The sequence below is a fragment of the Berghia stephanieae genome, chromosome 1, assembly GCF_034508935.2.
Source record: "Berghia stephanieae isolate SIO BIC M18660-M18661 chromosome 1, UCSD_Bste_1.3, whole genome shotgun sequence".
Taxonomy (NCBI): Eukaryota; Metazoa; Mollusca; class Gastropoda; order Nudibranchia; family Aeolidiidae; genus Berghia; species Berghia stephanieae.
Window position 1 is genome coordinate 65,710,934 of NC_088360.1, and position 20,081 is coordinate 65,731,014.

A 20,081-nucleotide genomic window follows, 5' to 3' on the forward strand; every position below is an offset into this window, starting at 1 on the left:
ACATTTGGGGCTTCAGCATTACAAAACAGACACCTAGCTACTGGGGATTTCAATGGGAAGCTACAAATCTGGTGAGAATGATATTATAAGTGATATCGTATTTCTCTCTTTTTGGGGCTTCAGCATTACAAAACAGACACCTAGCTACTGGGGGAAGCTACAAATCTGGTGAGGATGATATTAAAAGTGATATCGTATTTCTCATCAAGAAAGATTATTTGTGCATCGGACAACAGAGAGCAGAACCACCAATAAAGATAGGAGAAGAGGATGTGCCAGAGACAAACCAATTCAAATACTTAGTAACAACTGTTCAAGGAGATTGGGGGCAATGAGATGGAGGTTAAGAAGAGGATACAGGCAGGCTGGAATAATTGGAGGAAGGTAACTGGAGTTATGTGTGACAAACGAATATCCGCAAAGCTGAAGGGGAAAATATATACAACAGTTGTAAGACCAGCAATGTTATATGGACTAGAGACAGCATCTACAACAAAGAAACAAGATAAAGAAGTTGAGGTGGCAGAAATGTGGATGTTGTGATGGTCACTTGGCTGGACAAGAAAAGATAAAGTGAGAAATAAATGAATTCGAAGGTTGACTGAAGTGAAGAATGTGTCAATAAAGATGAGAGAAGATAGATTGAAATGGTTCGGACATGTAAAGAAACGAGTGAGGGAGTATGTGGGAAGGAAAGTATCGGACTTACAAATAGCGGGAAAGAGGAAAAAGGGATGCCCAAACACTAGATGGTGGGATAAGGTAAAGGATGATATGAAAAAACTTGGCCTGGAGGAAGATGATGCGCTGAACCGAGATGCATGGAGATGTGGCATTCATTATGGCAACCCTGCAAACTGCAGGATAAGCTGACAGAAGAAGAGATCATATTTCTCATAAGTTGTGATGCTAAAACTCGTAAAATGGTGTATTGTTGATTGGTGCCTGCTTCACTCACTTTTCTGAATTATATTATTGATAAACTGGAATGGTGGCGGACAACTTTAAAAAAAAATTTTGGTTAAAATTTACACTGAACAAATAATAATGAAAATAATTCACATTTATTAAGCGCAATTATCTAGCTTTTATCAGGCTTTCGGGTGCCTTGCAATGAGATGTTAGTGTTAGATACAAAGCAAATATACACGAGTAAAATGGCTCATATCTTTAAATTGATACACATACATACAGATGCACATGCATGAGTCAAATTTATAAGCCACATAACCAACAGTTTGAAATAATCAAGAAATTACCGCCTGCTTTGTGAAGTAGAAACAAATACTCAGTTCTCTGGTCTTTTGGCTAAAAGTTCATCATAGTCTCTTGATGCAGCAGGCAGTATAAGTATTATTGTAGGCCTGTAAAATTATTTTATGGAAAGGATCGTCTATCAAAATTACAGTGGAACCTCAGTGTAATGGTTTTGGTTATAACAGGCACCCAGCTATAACAGGGGTTTTTTTAATGACTCCCCCCCCCCCCCCCCCCCCTTTAAAAAAATTTTTTTTTCTTTCTCTTTGTCTTGAGTAAAATTTATTGGCTATAGCAGGGGCTTATAAGACCCTAATCGGAAATAACAGGGGTGCTGACACCCACTTAATATCTCCAAATACAACGATTTAGCCCCCACTGTGCTTAAGAATGCCTACAGCTAAAGGCAATAGAGAACTGGGCGAGACCTAGTTTGTGAATATCAAATGGGTGATTTTAGATTACAATGAATAATATGGTTGAACCGCATTTTATACGATACTTTCTAACTTTATAAGGACACTTGTGATTGCATTTGAATCTGAAGGAGTTGGCACAGAGTACCCTTATGGCTTCTCTAACAATTCTTCCTTGAGGTCCCAGTTCTTGGAACGGGTAGCGATCTCATACAGACACATAATTTTAAATAAATAACATACAGCTGGAATTGTTATCTGTATCGGCCGAAACAATCATATCACAATTTTCTTCATCTTTTCGTAAGCGAACATTTTGAAGGATACACTTTTCAAATATATTTAACCAAATGGATTTTGGCCAATTAATTTTAGTAATTATTTGGAGACGTTTTTGTTCAGGCTGTTTATAGCTGTTGCTTTACCCTGTCATCATATGATTGAGGAACATATATACGAACATACATACATACATACATACACACATACTTACATACATACATACACACACACTCACACACACACACACAAACACACACACACACACACACACACACACACACACCCATCCATACATACATTCATGCATGTATACAACATACATTATCATTAATAATAATAATAATAATAATAATAATAATAATAATAATAATAATAATAATAATAATAATAATATAGAATTTTTCTTTTTGCTATATAATATTGGTAATAAAAAAAACAAAATAACAATATCCATTTTAGTAAAATCCATTTTTTTCTCAATAAAGTTTTTTCCTTGTTTATCAAAACCGATAAGTTTTTTAAAAGGGATCAAAATGTTTGTAGTATTTGGCCAAGTGAGGTTATATTTGGCAACTTTCAATGTCGAAATTGACCTGGAGTACCTCTGGCAGCAGCAGCTTCGAACGGTCTCGTACTACAACTACAATATTATGATGGTCTATCCGGGCCGTAATTTCATTGCCGCATTTGTGTACAGCCGCAAACCAGCCTGGTAGCCATGTCATAACACAATGCTCAACCAGATGATCTACTGTTTCAGGTTCTTTCCACAGCTTGTGGCACTATCGACAGTAGTGATTTAACAGTTCCATTCTACTCCTACAGTGATCAACTAATGACTTGACTTGAATGAAAACGAAGATCTGTCCCATCAAGCTGGCAGACAACACCATGTGGGCTATCTAGTGATATACAGCATCAGTTCTGCCAATCTAAGCACCATGTTAGAGTTTGCTTGTGTTACTGATCAATGATGTGTGTAATTCTTATCTAAGTAACATACACTCATTAACTCGTTCTTTTGTTTACAGCCATCATCATGGGCATGTGGACAATGGCAATGAAAATGACTCCAATGCGAAGAAACTAGGAGTTGAGAGAGGTGAATGCCAGAGGACAAACACAGAGGATTGCAAAAGCAAACTCAAATGGATATGAAATTAATCATATTCATTCACCATTATTATCTTTTTTCTATTATCATGCAAAAAATGGGCAAAATACATTACAACAATTTGAAAAAAACTTAAAACCCACATAATGGGAAAACATATAGAAGGCTGAATTGTCATTCTACATCGATCGTGACAAATGGATGGAAACGGAATTCTGCACACATCACTTCAATGAGTACATGTAGGTGATCTAAAATTAGATTTTGACATGTTTGCTGGAGCTGACAAATGGAATCTATAATTCACTAGTGTCATTTCCAGAGCTGAGAATCTTCTGCCTAAATGTGGATTTCAACCTAAATGATGGTTCATCTCCCTCCATCACCTTCACAATTCTTCCTTTGTCTATTTTTTTTATTAATCAAATGTTAATGAAATTCATATAAAGAGTCGCATGAATTGGTCATGATCAACCATCTGAAATTGAAATTTTCTTTATCAACCTGCTTAGATAAAAAAAATTTCCTCTATTTTTTTGTGACCAGTCATTCTCACCTCTGATTACTGATTGCCGATAACTGACAACCTTGCTGATGAATCAAGAATTAGAATTAAGATGTGTTTTGTTGTATTATTCAATGTTATTTGATAAATCAACTGCACTCATGCCGGTCCCAAGCACGGATAAATGACCGAGGGAAAATTACTTTGGAGCACTGTTTACAATAAAAACAATAACTATACACATCAGAGAGTGAAAGCGTAACTAAACCCTTTGCCAACAAGAAAAATACACATTCTAATGTGGTTGGGTCGTGTCTTATCACGGGTCTCTCCACATTCCTGTTTTCCGCCATCTCAAAAACCTTGTCACTTGCATTGTAATAATAATGCCTTCCCAACAATTTTTTTTTTCAAATTTGACAGAAAGAGAAATCTTATAGTAATTTTTTCTTTGAATTTAAAGGAATCTGGAGTCCTTGGATTTACCAGTGTATTCTGCCCAGGGCCATAAAGAGATAATCAACTGTATAGATGGAGTTGGTGGTTTGGGTATTGGTGAAGGGGCTCCAGAAATTGTCACAGGCAGCAGAGATGGTGAGTTTCTGGATCCAGTGGTCAATACATATATTTCTTTAAACATTACAATTTTTATAGTGCCACTTACTCAATGTGCTTTAGTTGTTTAGTGAAAAAATTATGCAGTGTTCTTCTGGTTATCTATAGGAGTTAAAATTTAAGAGTCCCAACACTCCGTAATACTTTATGATCTCATAATATAACCCTACAGACTTTCATAACACTTCAACACATCCTTTTAATGAGCCTCTGAACAATTAACCAGTAAATTTTTGACCAATCAAAATATGAATATGATATTTGTGATACACCCTCACACGTGCTCGGACAAACATAGTTGGTTGTTTATAAACAGTAACGTTAATGAAATCGACCTCTCTCTGATCATTGTTATTGTTTTGATACCGCCAAATGGGTGACTAGTTATCACACAATTTTCCCAATCAGATTATAAACTTTTAAATGTACACATAGTTAGTTGTCTGTGTAGTTCTATTGATCAAGCTGTAGAATAGTGGGTATTTTACTTAACACAAACAATCAATAGTAAAATCTGTGTAGTTTGATGTGTCTACCAATCACTGCCATTGTTTACGTTACGACGATTGTCAGAGAGGCATGGTTATCCACCTGTATATTCTAAAGGAAAACACAATTATAGGATAAATATGAAGATTAATGTAACACATTTCCACATATTTAACACACCCGATGGCTTTAAATTTGATTTATTTATTCCCCTTGGAGGCCATACAGTACCAACTTTCCATTTCATATAGGTCAAGACACCTGTTTATCCTGTTTGTATAAGCATTTTTGCAGTATCCATCACTGCCAGCTGATAGCCACATATTGACACCTGAGTTAAGAGAAATAATATGTGTAAAGTGCCTTATTGCAAGACTTAATGCAGGGGCCAGAGGTTTGTGATCATCGTCACCCAATTGGTCTTTGATCAAAGTTAACATTTATTGGCTTTTAGTACAAGATGAGACAAGATTTATAATCTTACTGCTAGCAATAGCAACACAATTTACATGTAAACTAATTATTGTAATTGTAAACTAATGTAACTAATTAGATACTAAAACAATAAATGCTTTTAGTTCAGATGGGGTTAACTATTTATCACTCCCTTGCATATTTTGTTAAAATATTTGTGTAAATGGGAAATCCCTATTAGATTTAATATAACATGGCAAAGCTTACGAAACATTGTGCTAAAAGCTGATCACTTATCAATAATAAATGCCTTAATTCGTTCAATTAGGAACTGTGAAAGTTTGGGACCCGAGGCAGAAAAATGATCCTGTAGCAACCATGGAGCCCGGGGAAGGCGAGACCAAAAGAGATTGTTGGACAGTTGCATTTGGTACAACATTTTTAAATTGTTTCTTTATGTGTATGTACGTGTGTGTGTGTGTGTGTGTGTGTGTGTGTATGAGAGAGAGAGAGAGAGAGAGAGAGAGAGAGAGAGAGAGAGAGAGAGAGAGAGAGAGAGATTGCTCCAAGGATATTTAAGTGCCAAAAATTGTATGCGCAAGAGAATGAAGTTTATGCTTATAGCTTTTTATTTGTTTTGCTTTTTATCACAAGATTAACGACTTTGCAAAGTCTCATCTAAACATATTTTCTTAAAATAACTCCTGTCTATCGATTTCTTCTATTATTTGATCAGTAATTTTTTTTTAGCAATGTTTTTACTTCTCTCAGTGTCTACTTTAGATTTGGTGAATTAACCTATCCATAGGGTTGCGATAAACATTCACTGTCCTTTTCACTTACTCCAGAGACCCAACATAAATCCACTTCTGATGGACTTCAAAAGCACTATTTTACTAGGATTCTTGCATAAGCTTGGGAGAAAACCAAAAAGCATGCTAGAATCAGAACGTGCCGCAGCCCGAAATCTGATGCTATGGGTGGTAACCATTACCTAGCCTACCCTATTCTTCAAGTAATATTTCCTGTCTGAAGAAGAAGAAGAAGAAGAAGAAGAAGAAGAAGAAGAAGAAGAAGAAGAAGAAGAAGAAGAAGAAGAAGAAGAAGAAGAAGAAGAAAAAGAACCACTGTATTGCTAGTATGGTCTAATTGGCCGTCATCAGAATTGGTGTTAATATAGTTTTTGCAGGATTGTACGCATTTTTTTTTCAAAATCTTACTCATTTTGGATCTCTAACTGTACTCATTTTGATTGGCTAGGGTTGGCTGCACTGCACACACACACACACACACACACACACACGCGCACACACACACACACACACACACACACACACACAATTAAAGGTACTATTGATTAACACACCCTACATTACCCCAACATGACCATAGTTCGTTTCATAATTCATATCGAAGCTTAGTCTTTAAAACTGTTTGTTTTATTGCAGTAAAATTATTACATATACCCACGACAAATTGAAAATATTTTTTTCAGAATTTTATATCTTTATATTTAAAAAGTTTCCTTTTAAAGTTATTTATAAAAACTCAAACTGTAATGGGTTTAAAACATTTTAATGTTTTCAGAACAACAAGTTACAAAATGATATTCCACATACTGTTATTTTTTTAAAAACAACACTATCATGAAAATTCATTCAATTCATGTGCATCTCATACCTGCACTCAAAAATGACACAGACATGACCGTTGCCTCACTGTTAAATTGCAAAGTGTCTACTTTTTGTGAACACAAATCATGATCATTGTAATATTTGTCATACATTTATTCATTCATAAAATCAGAGGCATATCATAATTTTGTTTGCTTTTTTGACATTCTAACTTTCCATACTCAAGTTTTCGACAAGGGATTTTAAATGCAATATACTGACATTGAAAGTCATTGCTTTGAAACTATTTAATTACTACAATCGTGGAGCAAGACGTGAGTATTGTGACATTAGCAATCCAATTGGTTGGGTTTGGAACACAGAATGAAAAGGCTTAAGTGCACACACACACACACACACACACATTGAACTATTTGCTACTTGATGCCACTGATTTTGAAACAATGATGTGATACTGTAAGGAAGTTGAAATAAGTAATTGCATAAGTTTTTTTATATAACCCAAATAAGCAAAATCCTCAATCTCTGTTGTTTTCAAATGCGAAAAAATCATTTTTGTTTGGTCATATTTATATGGGATATAAAGTATATAAATATATATATATATATATATATATATATTATATATATATATATTATATATATATATATATATATATTATATATATATATATATATATTTTATATATATATATTAAATATTTAAATTTACCACAATGTTTGAGACAGTCTACATTAATGTTTCAGGCTTAATTTGCCACCGTCAGGACTGAGTTGTTTTGTTGACTGTTGTTGTTTCTTGAAGTGGTTCCGGTTTAAAGTTGCTTAACAAGAATTTACGCCGATGGGGACACTTTCCGTACATCTCACTTTTCATGTTGAGTGTGGCTTCATGAGGGTGTTTGATTATAGTATATTTCTCTTCCAGGCATAAGCTACATTGTTTTGATGTTGGTGTGTATCCTGTTGCTTTAGATAAAATTTTCCATGAAATGTTGTGGTCTAGTTTGTTGTCTTTTAATTTCCAAATATGTTCGCTGAGTTTTGTGGATGTTTTTTTGTTAGTGTTTCTAAATGTTGAGGTGTGGAGGTTGTATCTTGTTTTGAAATTATTTTCTGTTAGTCCTACATATTTTTCTTGCTTGTTTGTTTTAGTTTCTGTGACTGTGGCTTGGTAAATTAAACTTGATTCTAAGCATTGTTTGTTTAGCGGGCAATGTTCTTTATTTCTGCAGTTGCATTTTCTGGTGGGTGGGTTTTGCTCTTGTCGGTGGTTTATTAATATTTTTTTGTTGTGGCTTGAAATTATTTGTTCTATGTTGCGCATACACGAGTAGCTTATTTTTATGGTATTCCTGTTGATAATTTTATGTAGCTTGTTAAGCAACTTTAAACCGGAACCACTTCAAGAAACAACAACAGTCAACAAAACAACTCAGTCCTGACGATGGCAAATTAAGCCTGAAACATTAATGTAGACTGTCTCAAACATTGTGGTAAATATTTTAAATAATAATAATTCGCTCCATTACTGCATGTCGAGCACTTTTCGTAACATATTTGTATCAAACACGATTCTATATATATATATATATATATATATATATATATATATATATATATATATATATATATATATATATATATATATATATATATATATATATATATATATACAAAACACCAGTGCCATCCCACAGACAGTTTTAAAGAAAAACAATCTCTAAGCTTGGATATGAATTATGAAACATACTACAGTTGTAGGCCTCTTCTCTTGTGATGACACACAACCACACACTGCTGGTACATACTGGCACTGAGCATATCAATGTCTAGGATGTCTAGACGTCTGGTGATTGAGTCACTTGATTTTCTAATTTAAATAATTTACTCTGTATTGAGTAGAACCAATCCAGGCATTTATGACTTTGCCTGTTGACAAAGCGTGCATACATGCCTAGCGTGTAGTATTAATCTAGTTTATTACATAGAAAAAATTTGGTCACCCAGCTCCAGTACGCCATGTTGCAGAGCATTCTGGAATTCAGCGGGCTAGAATCCAGCAAGTACTGTGTTTTGAAACATGTTGACATTTAAAAAATATTCTGCCCCTATCCCCCTACCTCTCGCCCCCCCCCCCCCCCCCCCCTCTTTTTTTCTTAAATTTAAAGCAACCTTATAAAATGACACATTATTTTCTACAGGGAATGCCTTCAGCGCAGAAGAACGATGTGTTGCAGCTGGTTATGACAATGGAGATGTAAAATTATTTGATTTGAGAAATATGTCTTTACGATGGGAAACAAATGTCAAAAATGGGGTAAGACTGCTAAACTTGTTTAAAACACATAAAAGCTTTAAACTAAAATCTCATAATTTTTTTACTTCAGATTTTTATTTCATTGATTTATAGCTTTTGATCTTTTATGTGTAGTTTGAACAGAAGTTATGTCTGACATTTTTCAGCTTAAGTATATGACTAAGATCAAAACTTGTCCACAAATTACAGTCCAACCTCTGGATAACGACACCCCTGCATAATGACAACCCCTGGATAGTGCTTTATATTATTAGTAGTAAAAACCCCAAACGACATTTGAGTAAAATCCCTGGTTAGTGACATCTTTATAACAATAATTGACAGTTGATACGATGCTCGTTCTAATAAAAAAACTTTTTTTTTTGCCTCCCAATGAGACCAATCAGAACACATGTTTACTACACTGTGTGGAATCAGCGCAGTGGATAGAACTCTCAAGCGTCCATTAACCCTCCATGTTAGCTACTTGTCTGAGGTCTGTGGAGGTTAACTGATATTTGGCAATGCCGTGTCCAGTGGGAGCAGTTATGGATATTCATAGTCTTATAATATGTTGGAATAGGGGGGGAAAACAATAACAACCTCTTTCGCTTTATTATTTTCATTTGAAAAATCGGTTGTTTCTCTAAACATCAGCCCAAATTCGATCTTATTGTGGTTATACCTAGTTGTGTTATTTTAAAAAAAATTATATTACAAGATGTAGATCTACTAATTTTTAAGTGCTTTTAAATTTGGATGCACTTCAGTATTCGAAACTTATCAGTATGGATTTGATTTTAATTAAAATCAAAACTAGATGTGTGCATTGTGTTCTTGTGCTGTACTATCATATTGGCACTTGATTTAAAAAAATTTATTTTTATTTTTAAAAAATGGAATTTGAGCACTTTTTACGACCAAAACAATGCCAATACACATTGGAGAGTGAAAGCGTGACTGGTACTGGTATATCCTTTGTAAACTGGAGAAATACACATTCTGACATTGTTGAGACCTGTCGTCTCTCAGGCACTGTCCGTGCATCGCAATTTTACGTATTCAAGGATCTGACCAAGACCCCCCCTTTCCTTTTGAAAACCCCTGGATAATGACCTAATTTTCCGGTCCCCGGCAATGTCGTTATCCAGGGATTGCACTGTATCACATTGTAAATCAAATACAAAAAGCATAAAATGCAAGTATATAATGTCATTCTGAAGTGCATTTGTCTAATCAAGAAGCAGAAGAAAGATCGTAAGCAGAGGCATTCTTATTATTTATTTTGTTTTTAATGAAAGCGGATATTTTCTCAAATTCCCATTACTCAGATTGTTCAATGAGAAATTTAAAGCAGTCAATTTACACATGATTGAAATTATATTATGGCATAAATGATGATTGTTCTCGTGTAATAGTGTCAAGGACCATACTTACTGATCTTTGAAATGTTGTGTTAAAAATCAATCTCAATTTAAGAAATGAGCACCACATTTATGATTTGCGAATTCTTATTGGATGAACATAGACAAAAGCCATCATTCAAAACAGTATTTGGATGAAAAACAGTCTTTAGTGATGGCACATTCTTTATTATATACAGTGTTCTAAAAGTTCTGTCACACCCAAAAAAAAGTAAACATCTTTAACATGCAAATTATTAATACAACTAATGGCATGACACCAATGAGTAACAATTCATTTGATACAGAGCAGTGGCCAAATGTGATCGTTTGCGATCCTGGGTGACTTTTGCATTTTGAAGAAAATTATTATAACCTCCAAGCAACATGTCAGACCATGTTATTTCTTTACCACAATGCTACTGTTACCAGTGTGTACCCAAAGTTTGCACATTATCAAAGCTTTTTATTCTCTCTGTTGTAAACTGTGTTCCATTGATTTAAAAAATGGTTAAACTGACAAATTCTGAGTGTGATCATATTTTAGGAATGATTTCTTTTGATTTCTCAATTTCCGCAGTTGCGAGGCATTTTATTGTTTGTCGAAGAACTGTGCAACATTTAAATCAGCATTATAATTATACTGGATCTGCATAAGACTGCCAAAGAAGTTGTCACCCAAGAGCACAACTCTGTGTACAGATTGTGCCAATGTCAATTATTACATTCAAACCTATTTATGAGTAACATAAGATCATCTTGAATTGCTAGATGGAGTGTCATTATTGAAAGTAACATCAGGACCAGGCGGTAGTGTGATTAGATTATTACCTCTTATGTATTTCCTTTTATGGCACATCATGATGGACTTTTCCAACAAGACAATGCTCGACCACATTTGGCTTTGCTTCATGATAATGAAATCAATGTTCTGAGATGGCCTTCAAGATTTCCAGACCTTAATCCTATCAAACATCTTTGAGATTAGCTTGGTAGGAGGATTAGGAATATGCCATGGCCACTACGAACATGCCAAGAACTAGGAATTGCTTGCAGAAATAGTGGCAAAAAATTCCCCAGAGAACAATCCTAAGCCTAATGAACCGTCTATGTGCATATATAATTCAAGCTCTCAGGGGTCATACCACATATTGATCAGACTTGAAAACGGATTCCAACAGGTCAGTCTGAATAAAACTATCTCCTTTGACATATCTGATGTGTATGGAGTTAATTTGTGTTTTATTCATTGCCAGACATATTTGTCCTGGGCCAAAGAAAATTTCAATGGAAATGAATGGAAAATAAAAGCGATATTTTACTTTTATTATGGGAATGGTAGAACTTTTGGAACCTGGTATATATCATTTATTGTAGTTAATTTCTCTAATTCGCTCAAACTCATGCACTTCAATATTTTGTTTATTTATTATGATTTATCTCTACAGGTGTGTTGTGTTGAATTTGATAGAAAAGATATTTCCATGAATAAACTTGCAATAACAACCCTGGAGTCAAAGTTCCATGTTTATGATATGCGTACTCAACATCCAACAAAAGGTTTTGCATGCGTTACAGAAAAGGTAATATATCAATGATTAATAATAATAATGATGATGGTGATAATAATAATAATAATAATAATAATAATAATAATAATAAGTGGAGAGGCTGTATGACGGACAAGTGCCTAGTCTCTAGTTTGCTATGGTGGATACAATTGAACACTTTAGTTAACAGCTCTTTGTAGGAGTTAGAGATGATGAATTGGGAATTTTGTTCGCTTAACAGTTTTTTTGTTTATTCAGCAATTTCTTTTCGGTTTGACGATAGTTTGATCGTAGTGGATTTCGGTTTCATAATGATCCTGTACTCGCTATATTATGGCATGCAAAATTCTGGCATGCAGGAGCTGAGTGACCAAATTTTATCTATATCTTCTTACCTCCCATAAGCATTGGATTTAATTGACCCTGCAAACTTTCAATAATGAGCAAATTAATGCTATGCACTATAAGTTTGCGGGGTCAGTCAGTGAGCCTAGGTTTGATCCCCTAAGTAGTTGAGAGAAGAGAGTCTGCACGACAGGTTATTAAATTTGAAAGTCATATTTTTGTGAGGCTGGATGGCTCTGTGGCGAGTGCAACTGCTCGCTGATCTCTCTTCCTCTCTCTCTGAGCCAGGCGGAAAGTGACATGTCAGTTGGATCCATGTTTCGCTCTTGACACCTTTTATTCTCTGTTTTCATCTGGCATTTCTCCATACCCTATATTTCTCATTATTTTTTATACAAGTGGCCACTCCACCCTTTTCCTTATAAACACTACTAGTGCAATCACCACCACCACATCATCACTACCACTACTTCTATAACCGTCATCACAACCACTACTACTACTACAACCTTCACCACCACTACTGCTACAACCACCATCATCACGTTCTCATCACTACCTCTACTTCTATAACCACCACCACATCATCATCACTATCACTACAGCCACCACCACCACATCATCATTATCCTCACTACTACTAGTACAACCATCATCATTGCCACTACTGCTACAACCACCACCACATTATCATCACTCCCACTACAACCACCACCACTACATCATCATCGCTGCCACTGCTACTTTTACAACCACCACTACTACAATCACCACCAGCTCAATATGACCACTTCTACGTAAAACCTCTATAACCACATTATCATCACTACCACTACCACCATCACATCATCACTACCATTACTACTACAACCACCATCACCACATCATCACCACTACTACTGCAACAACAAAAACAACTACTACTACTGTTATTACTACTACTACTACCGTTACTACTACAACCACCACCACCGCTACTACCACAACCACCAATGCCTAATAATTATCACTACAACTACTACTACAACCAACATCACAACATTATCATCTCGACCACTACTACATCATTACTACCACAACTACAACCACCACCTTTGGAGGTTAACTTGATTTGAAAGAAAAAAAGGCTTTGGAATGGTATTTGATATTGTGTTTACATATTTTATAGTTCTAATTGTATATGATTTTGTATGAGGAAACTTTTGCTTTGGCCTTGAAATTCCACTGAGTTGTGTCAGAAATTCCTGCGCCCAATTTTTATTTTGGCATCTCTAGATATGTTTTGCACAAGAAAAGTTCATTCGTAATAATGGACATTGCATCCTCACTCAATTTGTTCTCAATTGTATTTATGATATGATGTGACATATTTGTCTACAACGAACAAAGCATCTTTATTCATTGTTATTTTAAATATTTATTTAAATGTACTATCACAGGCACACAAGTCAACTGTATGGCTAGCCAAGCATTTACCTCAAAACAGAGATGTGTTCATGACCCTTGGAGGAAATGGGTCTCTAAATTTATGGAAATAGTAAGCCCTTTTATCGCCAAGTTTTAGTCTTTGTGTTAGTTAATCATTTATGACAATTTTTTTTAAAGAAGTATATGTCCAGGGTGTCCAGCGAGGTCGGATAAAGTCAGATTTTTTACCTTAAGATCGGATTGGTAGGAAAAAGTCGGATAATTGCACCCGAGGTCGGATTTTTTGCCGTGTCAAGCATTTTCCTCAAAACCACAAAATCACCATTATGTCTTATGTCATATTTTGACACCTGTGCTCAGTCTCTTGAAATTTGGTGACGGTCCCGTTTTTATGACGTCGGGCGAGACAGAATGGCATCAGATGTCACAATTGATACAGAAGACCAGTGGTGTTCTTTGATTAGCGGGTTGATGGTTGAAGGGGAAGGGAGGGACAAATAGGTCTGGATTTTTTCTCCGTTGTAGGTACCTATTGCCTTTTTAATACCCCCTCTCTCTCTCTTTCTCTCTCTCTCTCTCTCTCTCTCTCTCTCTCTCTCTCTCTCTCTCTCTCTCTCTCTCTCTCTCTTCTCTCTCTCTCTCTCTCTCTCTCTCTCTCTCTCTCTCTCTCTCTCTCTCTCTCCAATCATCTGGTTGTACAGAGATAATAATATATTATTAGAATAAAGCAATGGTGATTGGCTTAATTTACTCTTCTTTCTTTTTACCTTTGGGCTATGGCTTTAAATTTGAGAGATTATTGGGTTGTATTTAAGCTGAATAACCACTATATTTCGGTAACAAAGATATTGTAGCCTGCTTTATAAAGTAAAAATCAAAACAAAGCAACACTTTCTGGAATTTTATTTGAATAGCATTGTAGGCCTTTTACATATGGAAAGGACAATTCATTAAATGTTTACAAAAAGTAAATTTATGTCTAATAATAAGAATGGATTATACTACTTATAGTAATATATTAAATAATACTAATACAAAACTATGTTCCTGTTATTTTTACACTTTGCTTATGTTTGACCGATGGACGGAGACATTTTCCTCCTTTTTGACAAATTGCTATTATCATCACTGAATAAAAAAACACTCACCAAAACCACTACATCAACATCTCTACCACCACTACTATTACAACCACCACCACCACATCATCATCCCTACCACTACCACTACTACTACAAATAACACCACATCATCCCTACCACCACTACTACTACAACTACTACCACATCATTCCTACCACAACTACTACAACCACCACCACACAACAATCGCTAAGACCACCACTACTACAACCACCACCACATCATCAACCCTACTACAACCACCACCACAGCATCATCCCTACCACCACTACTACTACAACTACCATCACATCATCATCTCTAAGACCACACTACTACTACAACCACCACCACACCATCATCACTAGCACCGCTACTACTACAAATAACACCACATCATCCCTACCACCACTACTACTGCAACCACCACCACATCATAAACCCTACTACCACTACTACAACCACCACCACATCATCATCCCTACCACCACTACTACTACAACAACCACCACATCATCATTCCTACCACAGCTACTACAACCACCACCACACAATCATCCATACGACCACTACTACTACTACAATCACTACTACCACATCATCCCTATCACCACTACTACTACAACCATCACATCATCATCCCTACCACTACCACTACTACTACAAATAACACCACATCATCCCTACCACCACTACTACTACAACTACCACCACATCATTCCTACCACAACTACTACAACCACCACCACACAATAATCTCTAAGACCACCACTACTACAACCACCACCACATCATCAACCCTACTACAACCACCACCACAGCATCATCCCTACCACCACTACTACTACAACCACCATCACATCATCATCTCTAAGACCACACTACTACTACAATCACCACCACATCATCATCCCTACCACCACTCTTACTACAACCACCACCACACCATCATCACTAGCACCACTACTACTACAAATAACACCACATAATCCCTACCACCACTACTACTACAACCACCACCACATCATAAACCCTACTACCACTACTACAACATCCACCACATCATCATCCCTACCACCACTACTACAACAACAACCACCACATCATCATCCCTACCACCACTACTACTACAACAACCACCACATCATCATTCCTACCACAGCTACTACAACCACCACCACACAATCATCCATACGACCACTATTACTACTACAATCACTACTACCACATCATCCCTATCACCACTACTACTACAACCATCACATCATCATCCCTACCACTACCACTACTACTACAAATAACACCACATCATCCCTACCACCACTACTACTACAACCACCACCACCACACAATAATCTCTAAGACCACCACTACCACAACCACCACCACATCATCAACCCTACTACAACCACCACCACAGCATCATCCCTATCACCACTACTACTACAACCACCATCACATCATCATCTCTAAGACCACACTACTACTACAATCACCACCACATCCCTACCACCACTACCATATCATCCCTACCACCACTCTTACTACAACCACCACCACACCATCATCACTAGCACCACTACTACTACAAATAACACCACATTATCCCTACTACCACTACTACAACCACCACCACATCATCATCCCTACCACCACTACTACAACAACCACCACATCATTATTCCTACCACAGCTACTACAACGACCACCACACAATCATCCATACGACCACTACTACTACTACAATCACTACTACATCATCCCTATCACCACTACTAATACAGCCATCACATCATCATCCCTACTACAACCACCAAATGTTTAAATTACACTTTCAACTTTTGAAATTCCACCGAGTCGTGTCAGAAATTGCTGCAAGACAAATTTTGAGTGAAATTCAAATTTATAGGTTATGGTTGCATGGATGGGTCATGATCTTCACAATGAAAAATTTCCTCCTTTTTTGTGACCAGTCATTCTCACCCCTGCTTTTAAATTGCTTGGTAGGATTTTTTGGGGGGAGGTAGGATTTTTAAGTCTGATAATCTGCTGGACACCCTGATGTCTAAACCATTTTCAGATGCAAGATCTTAGTTTTTGTCAATTTAGGTTTTAGAATCTATTTAACACTATTTAAAGTCTTATCAGGGCCCAAAACAATTAGTCAATTAGATACACCATGTTATTCTAGTGAAGTATGAAATGCAGTTAGAAAATTCTGCTTTGTATTTATAGTATTTTATATTTTTATATTGTATTTATTTTTCCTCATCAAACACCAAACTTTGTGGCTCTATGACCTTTTTTTAGATGTCAATATTATCATGTCAAGCCACTATTGCATAGGTTCAAAGGTGAAGCTTGCAGCGGTGGAAAGAAGACTGTTTTTGTTGCCTGCAACATGAGGGGTACAGTGGAATTCAGATACAAAGGGGATAGTAAAAAATCAAAAAATCCCTGTGGTAGCCGAGTCCCATATATCCATACAGACTGTATTTTGATGGGAGGCAATACTGAAGGAAATAAAAAATGCTAAGAACACATTTTGAGTTATCTCCCTAAGTAAATAAATCAAACGACGTGACTGTCTTCCATCACTTACTTAAATTCATTGGAACAATGCAATGGTTTAATTCTACCATTCTCCTCTCCTTTGCTTTCCATCTATCCCAACCCCGCCACTGATAGAAACTACCACTTACGACAATCCAGAACTCAAGTAGCACACCATCACAATGATAAGAAAAGACAGTCTCAGGCTTCACATAGAGCTCATCACCCACTCACCTCATTAGGCATAGTTACCTAATTGGTCACGAGTCACACACCACTCACTCTACGACTATCATATTTAGGCCTAAGCTTTTCAGCATGTTGATCGGACAGTCACTCGCTTCTCACTAGCCATTGTTGTAACGCCTTGGTATTTGAGAAAAAGTATACAGAGAAACGCCCATAGTACACGCAATAACTGCTATTCGTCCACCTCACAAAAAGCACACAGAGAGGCGTCTATAATATAAACAATAACTGCTATCCGCAAACCTCATCCCATCTCTGTTATGGGTGGTTTTCTTAAGTAATTTAGATTCTCAACTGCATAATAAACTTGCAACAGATATGCCTGTTGTAGCCATGTTCTAAGATATTACCCTGTTTTAGCAATTCATGATTTATATAAATTACATTGGTCATAGAACGGGGATTTTTAAATTTCCAGTTGTAGCCGAGGTCCCATTGCATCCGAGGCCGTTGTATGTGAGCTGTTGTGTACAAACTACCACTCCTTATTTGCAAGGTTGCTAAACCACTTTGCTTTCCCTTGAAAATGGATAAAATAAACCTTGCTTTATATAAACTTACTCCACTGTATTACATAGACCTGTAAATGAGCTGTATAAAAATTGACTGAAACTCCTCGTAATTCGTAGCGGAAAAATCCAAAGAATCGAAATCGAAATGAATAGTAATAGTAAACAGCAAGCTCGCTTGAGCAAAACAATGGTAGAAAACTAAAACTAATTTGCGAGGGAATTAATTAGGCTACTTACCACTGTTCCTTATAATTAGGTACCCAATCAGTGAAGAAACGAGAAACGGTCAACCAATTTGTTTACAATATGATCGAGATGTGTTTGTAGTAATCATTTAATTTTCGATTTGAAGGTGTCTACATAATGCACTTCCGGCGTTCGAATTTTCCTTTTACATACTTTTACTGTCCTCTACTGTGGTCAATTTTGGCTTAGACGAAACAGTGAAATTTATCGCTCAGGCCTCAGTTAAAATTGGCTACCATTGGGATCACGACAGGTTTGGAAAGTGAAAAAATAATTTCACAAAGGCTGTATGAAAATACACTGGGATGTGTTCAGACACGGCAATTCTAAAAAGCGTCGCTTAGCTTTGGCAATATATCCATCATTAATATAAACGGCCCATGAGCTATACATAGCGCTATGGAACATTTCTAATTAAGTTTACGGTCATTCGACTGCAATTCATGAATTCTTTCTTTATTCAATTCTTTCTTTCCTTTTTAAAAATATTTGAATTTGACAAATTGACTGATTTCAGTTGACTGAGAATTTACAGGTCTAATTACAGACAAAATGCTGTATGACCAGGTACTTATTTGACACCTTAGTATGGTGAGAGAATGTGAGTAAAGGGCCGTTTCCAAGGACTCAACTTTGCACCACTCAGAGCGGGAGTCATACACTCCAAATCTACAAAGCAACCCAATCACTGCTGGTGGACAGCTCTTCAGAACAAAATCGATTTGGCAGAAAAGACATCTCTAATATTTTTTTAGCATAAGAAACTATGGAGTTATCCATTTTGTGTTCACATCAACAGTAGCTATCACTGATAGAAATTTGCAGGTTTACTGAAAAGACCATGTTTAAAATGATATCACATATCTAAATGCTCCATTTCTTTTGCAATTGCACACGACAGTCCATATAATGAAGTCATCGGGGCTGATGGTCAGACTTCGTTTGATTTGAATTTTTACAATCCAGCTTTGATTTAAAGCTGAAATTTCAAGAGAAATATTACCTTACAGACATAAAAGATGCCAGTAAAATGGCATTATGTCCATTCTTTGGTTCACAACAGTGGATGACATATTTTGGTAACTGTGATTTAGTTGAATCTAAATCATGCTCATTTTACAATTTGATAACCTTTGGGCTAAATTTGATAAATTTCAGTTTATGTTTAGTGAAAAAAAATAAGGGAAATCTGTGGTTGAAGACCGCTCAGCAGTTTAACAGACCTTTTCTAGTGCAGAAAGTGGACCCCATTTTTAAGTAAGGCAGGTTTTGTACTTTCAAGAGTTAGCTTATAACCCTTGTAAATGAAGAAATTTTCTGGCCCCTGCCGAGTTTACTGTTCCTGAACAATGTTTTTAGATCTAGACTTTTCTTTACTTTAATTTCAGCTTTGTGGTCTTGTGATGTGACATTTAACTTTTGACCTGTGAGTCCCTAGTTCAAGTCCAACTGTTGGTTGTGCAATGTTTTGTACTTGGAAAAGGCTTTTTACATTCAACATTGTCCTGTGTAAAATGACTACGTGGCCAGTTTAGTAATGGTTGTGTCTCTGTCTGGAAAAACATAACTGTAGTCATGCCTCACCTTACATGTTTAGTGTTTTTGGTTTTGGACCCCTTTTCGAGTACACTGGAATGGAGAGTGTTTGT

The 20,081-nt window shown here is 36.2% G+C and overlaps 1 protein-coding gene across 1 annotated transcript in view; it reads left to right on the top strand.

The window, feature by feature from the left end:
* LOC144979675 (dynein axonemal assembly factor 10-like) overlaps positions 1-20,081 on the top strand; it is a 34,763-nt gene that overhangs the window by 8,198 nt on the left and 6,484 nt on the right. The window contains exons 2-7 of the mRNA XM_078926550.1: positions 1-71; positions 4,038-4,168; positions 5,421-5,522; positions 8,931-9,046; positions 11,877-12,011; positions 13,763-13,860. The exon at positions 1-71 is cut by the window's left edge and continues 30 nt beyond it. Of these exons, the coding sequence (XP_078782676.1) occupies positions 1-71; positions 4,038-4,168; positions 5,421-5,522; positions 8,931-9,046; positions 11,877-12,011; positions 13,763-13,860 (653 nt within the window). The remainder of the gene's footprint in view (positions 72-4,037; positions 4,169-5,420; positions 5,523-8,930; positions 9,047-11,876; positions 12,012-13,762; positions 13,861-20,081) is intronic.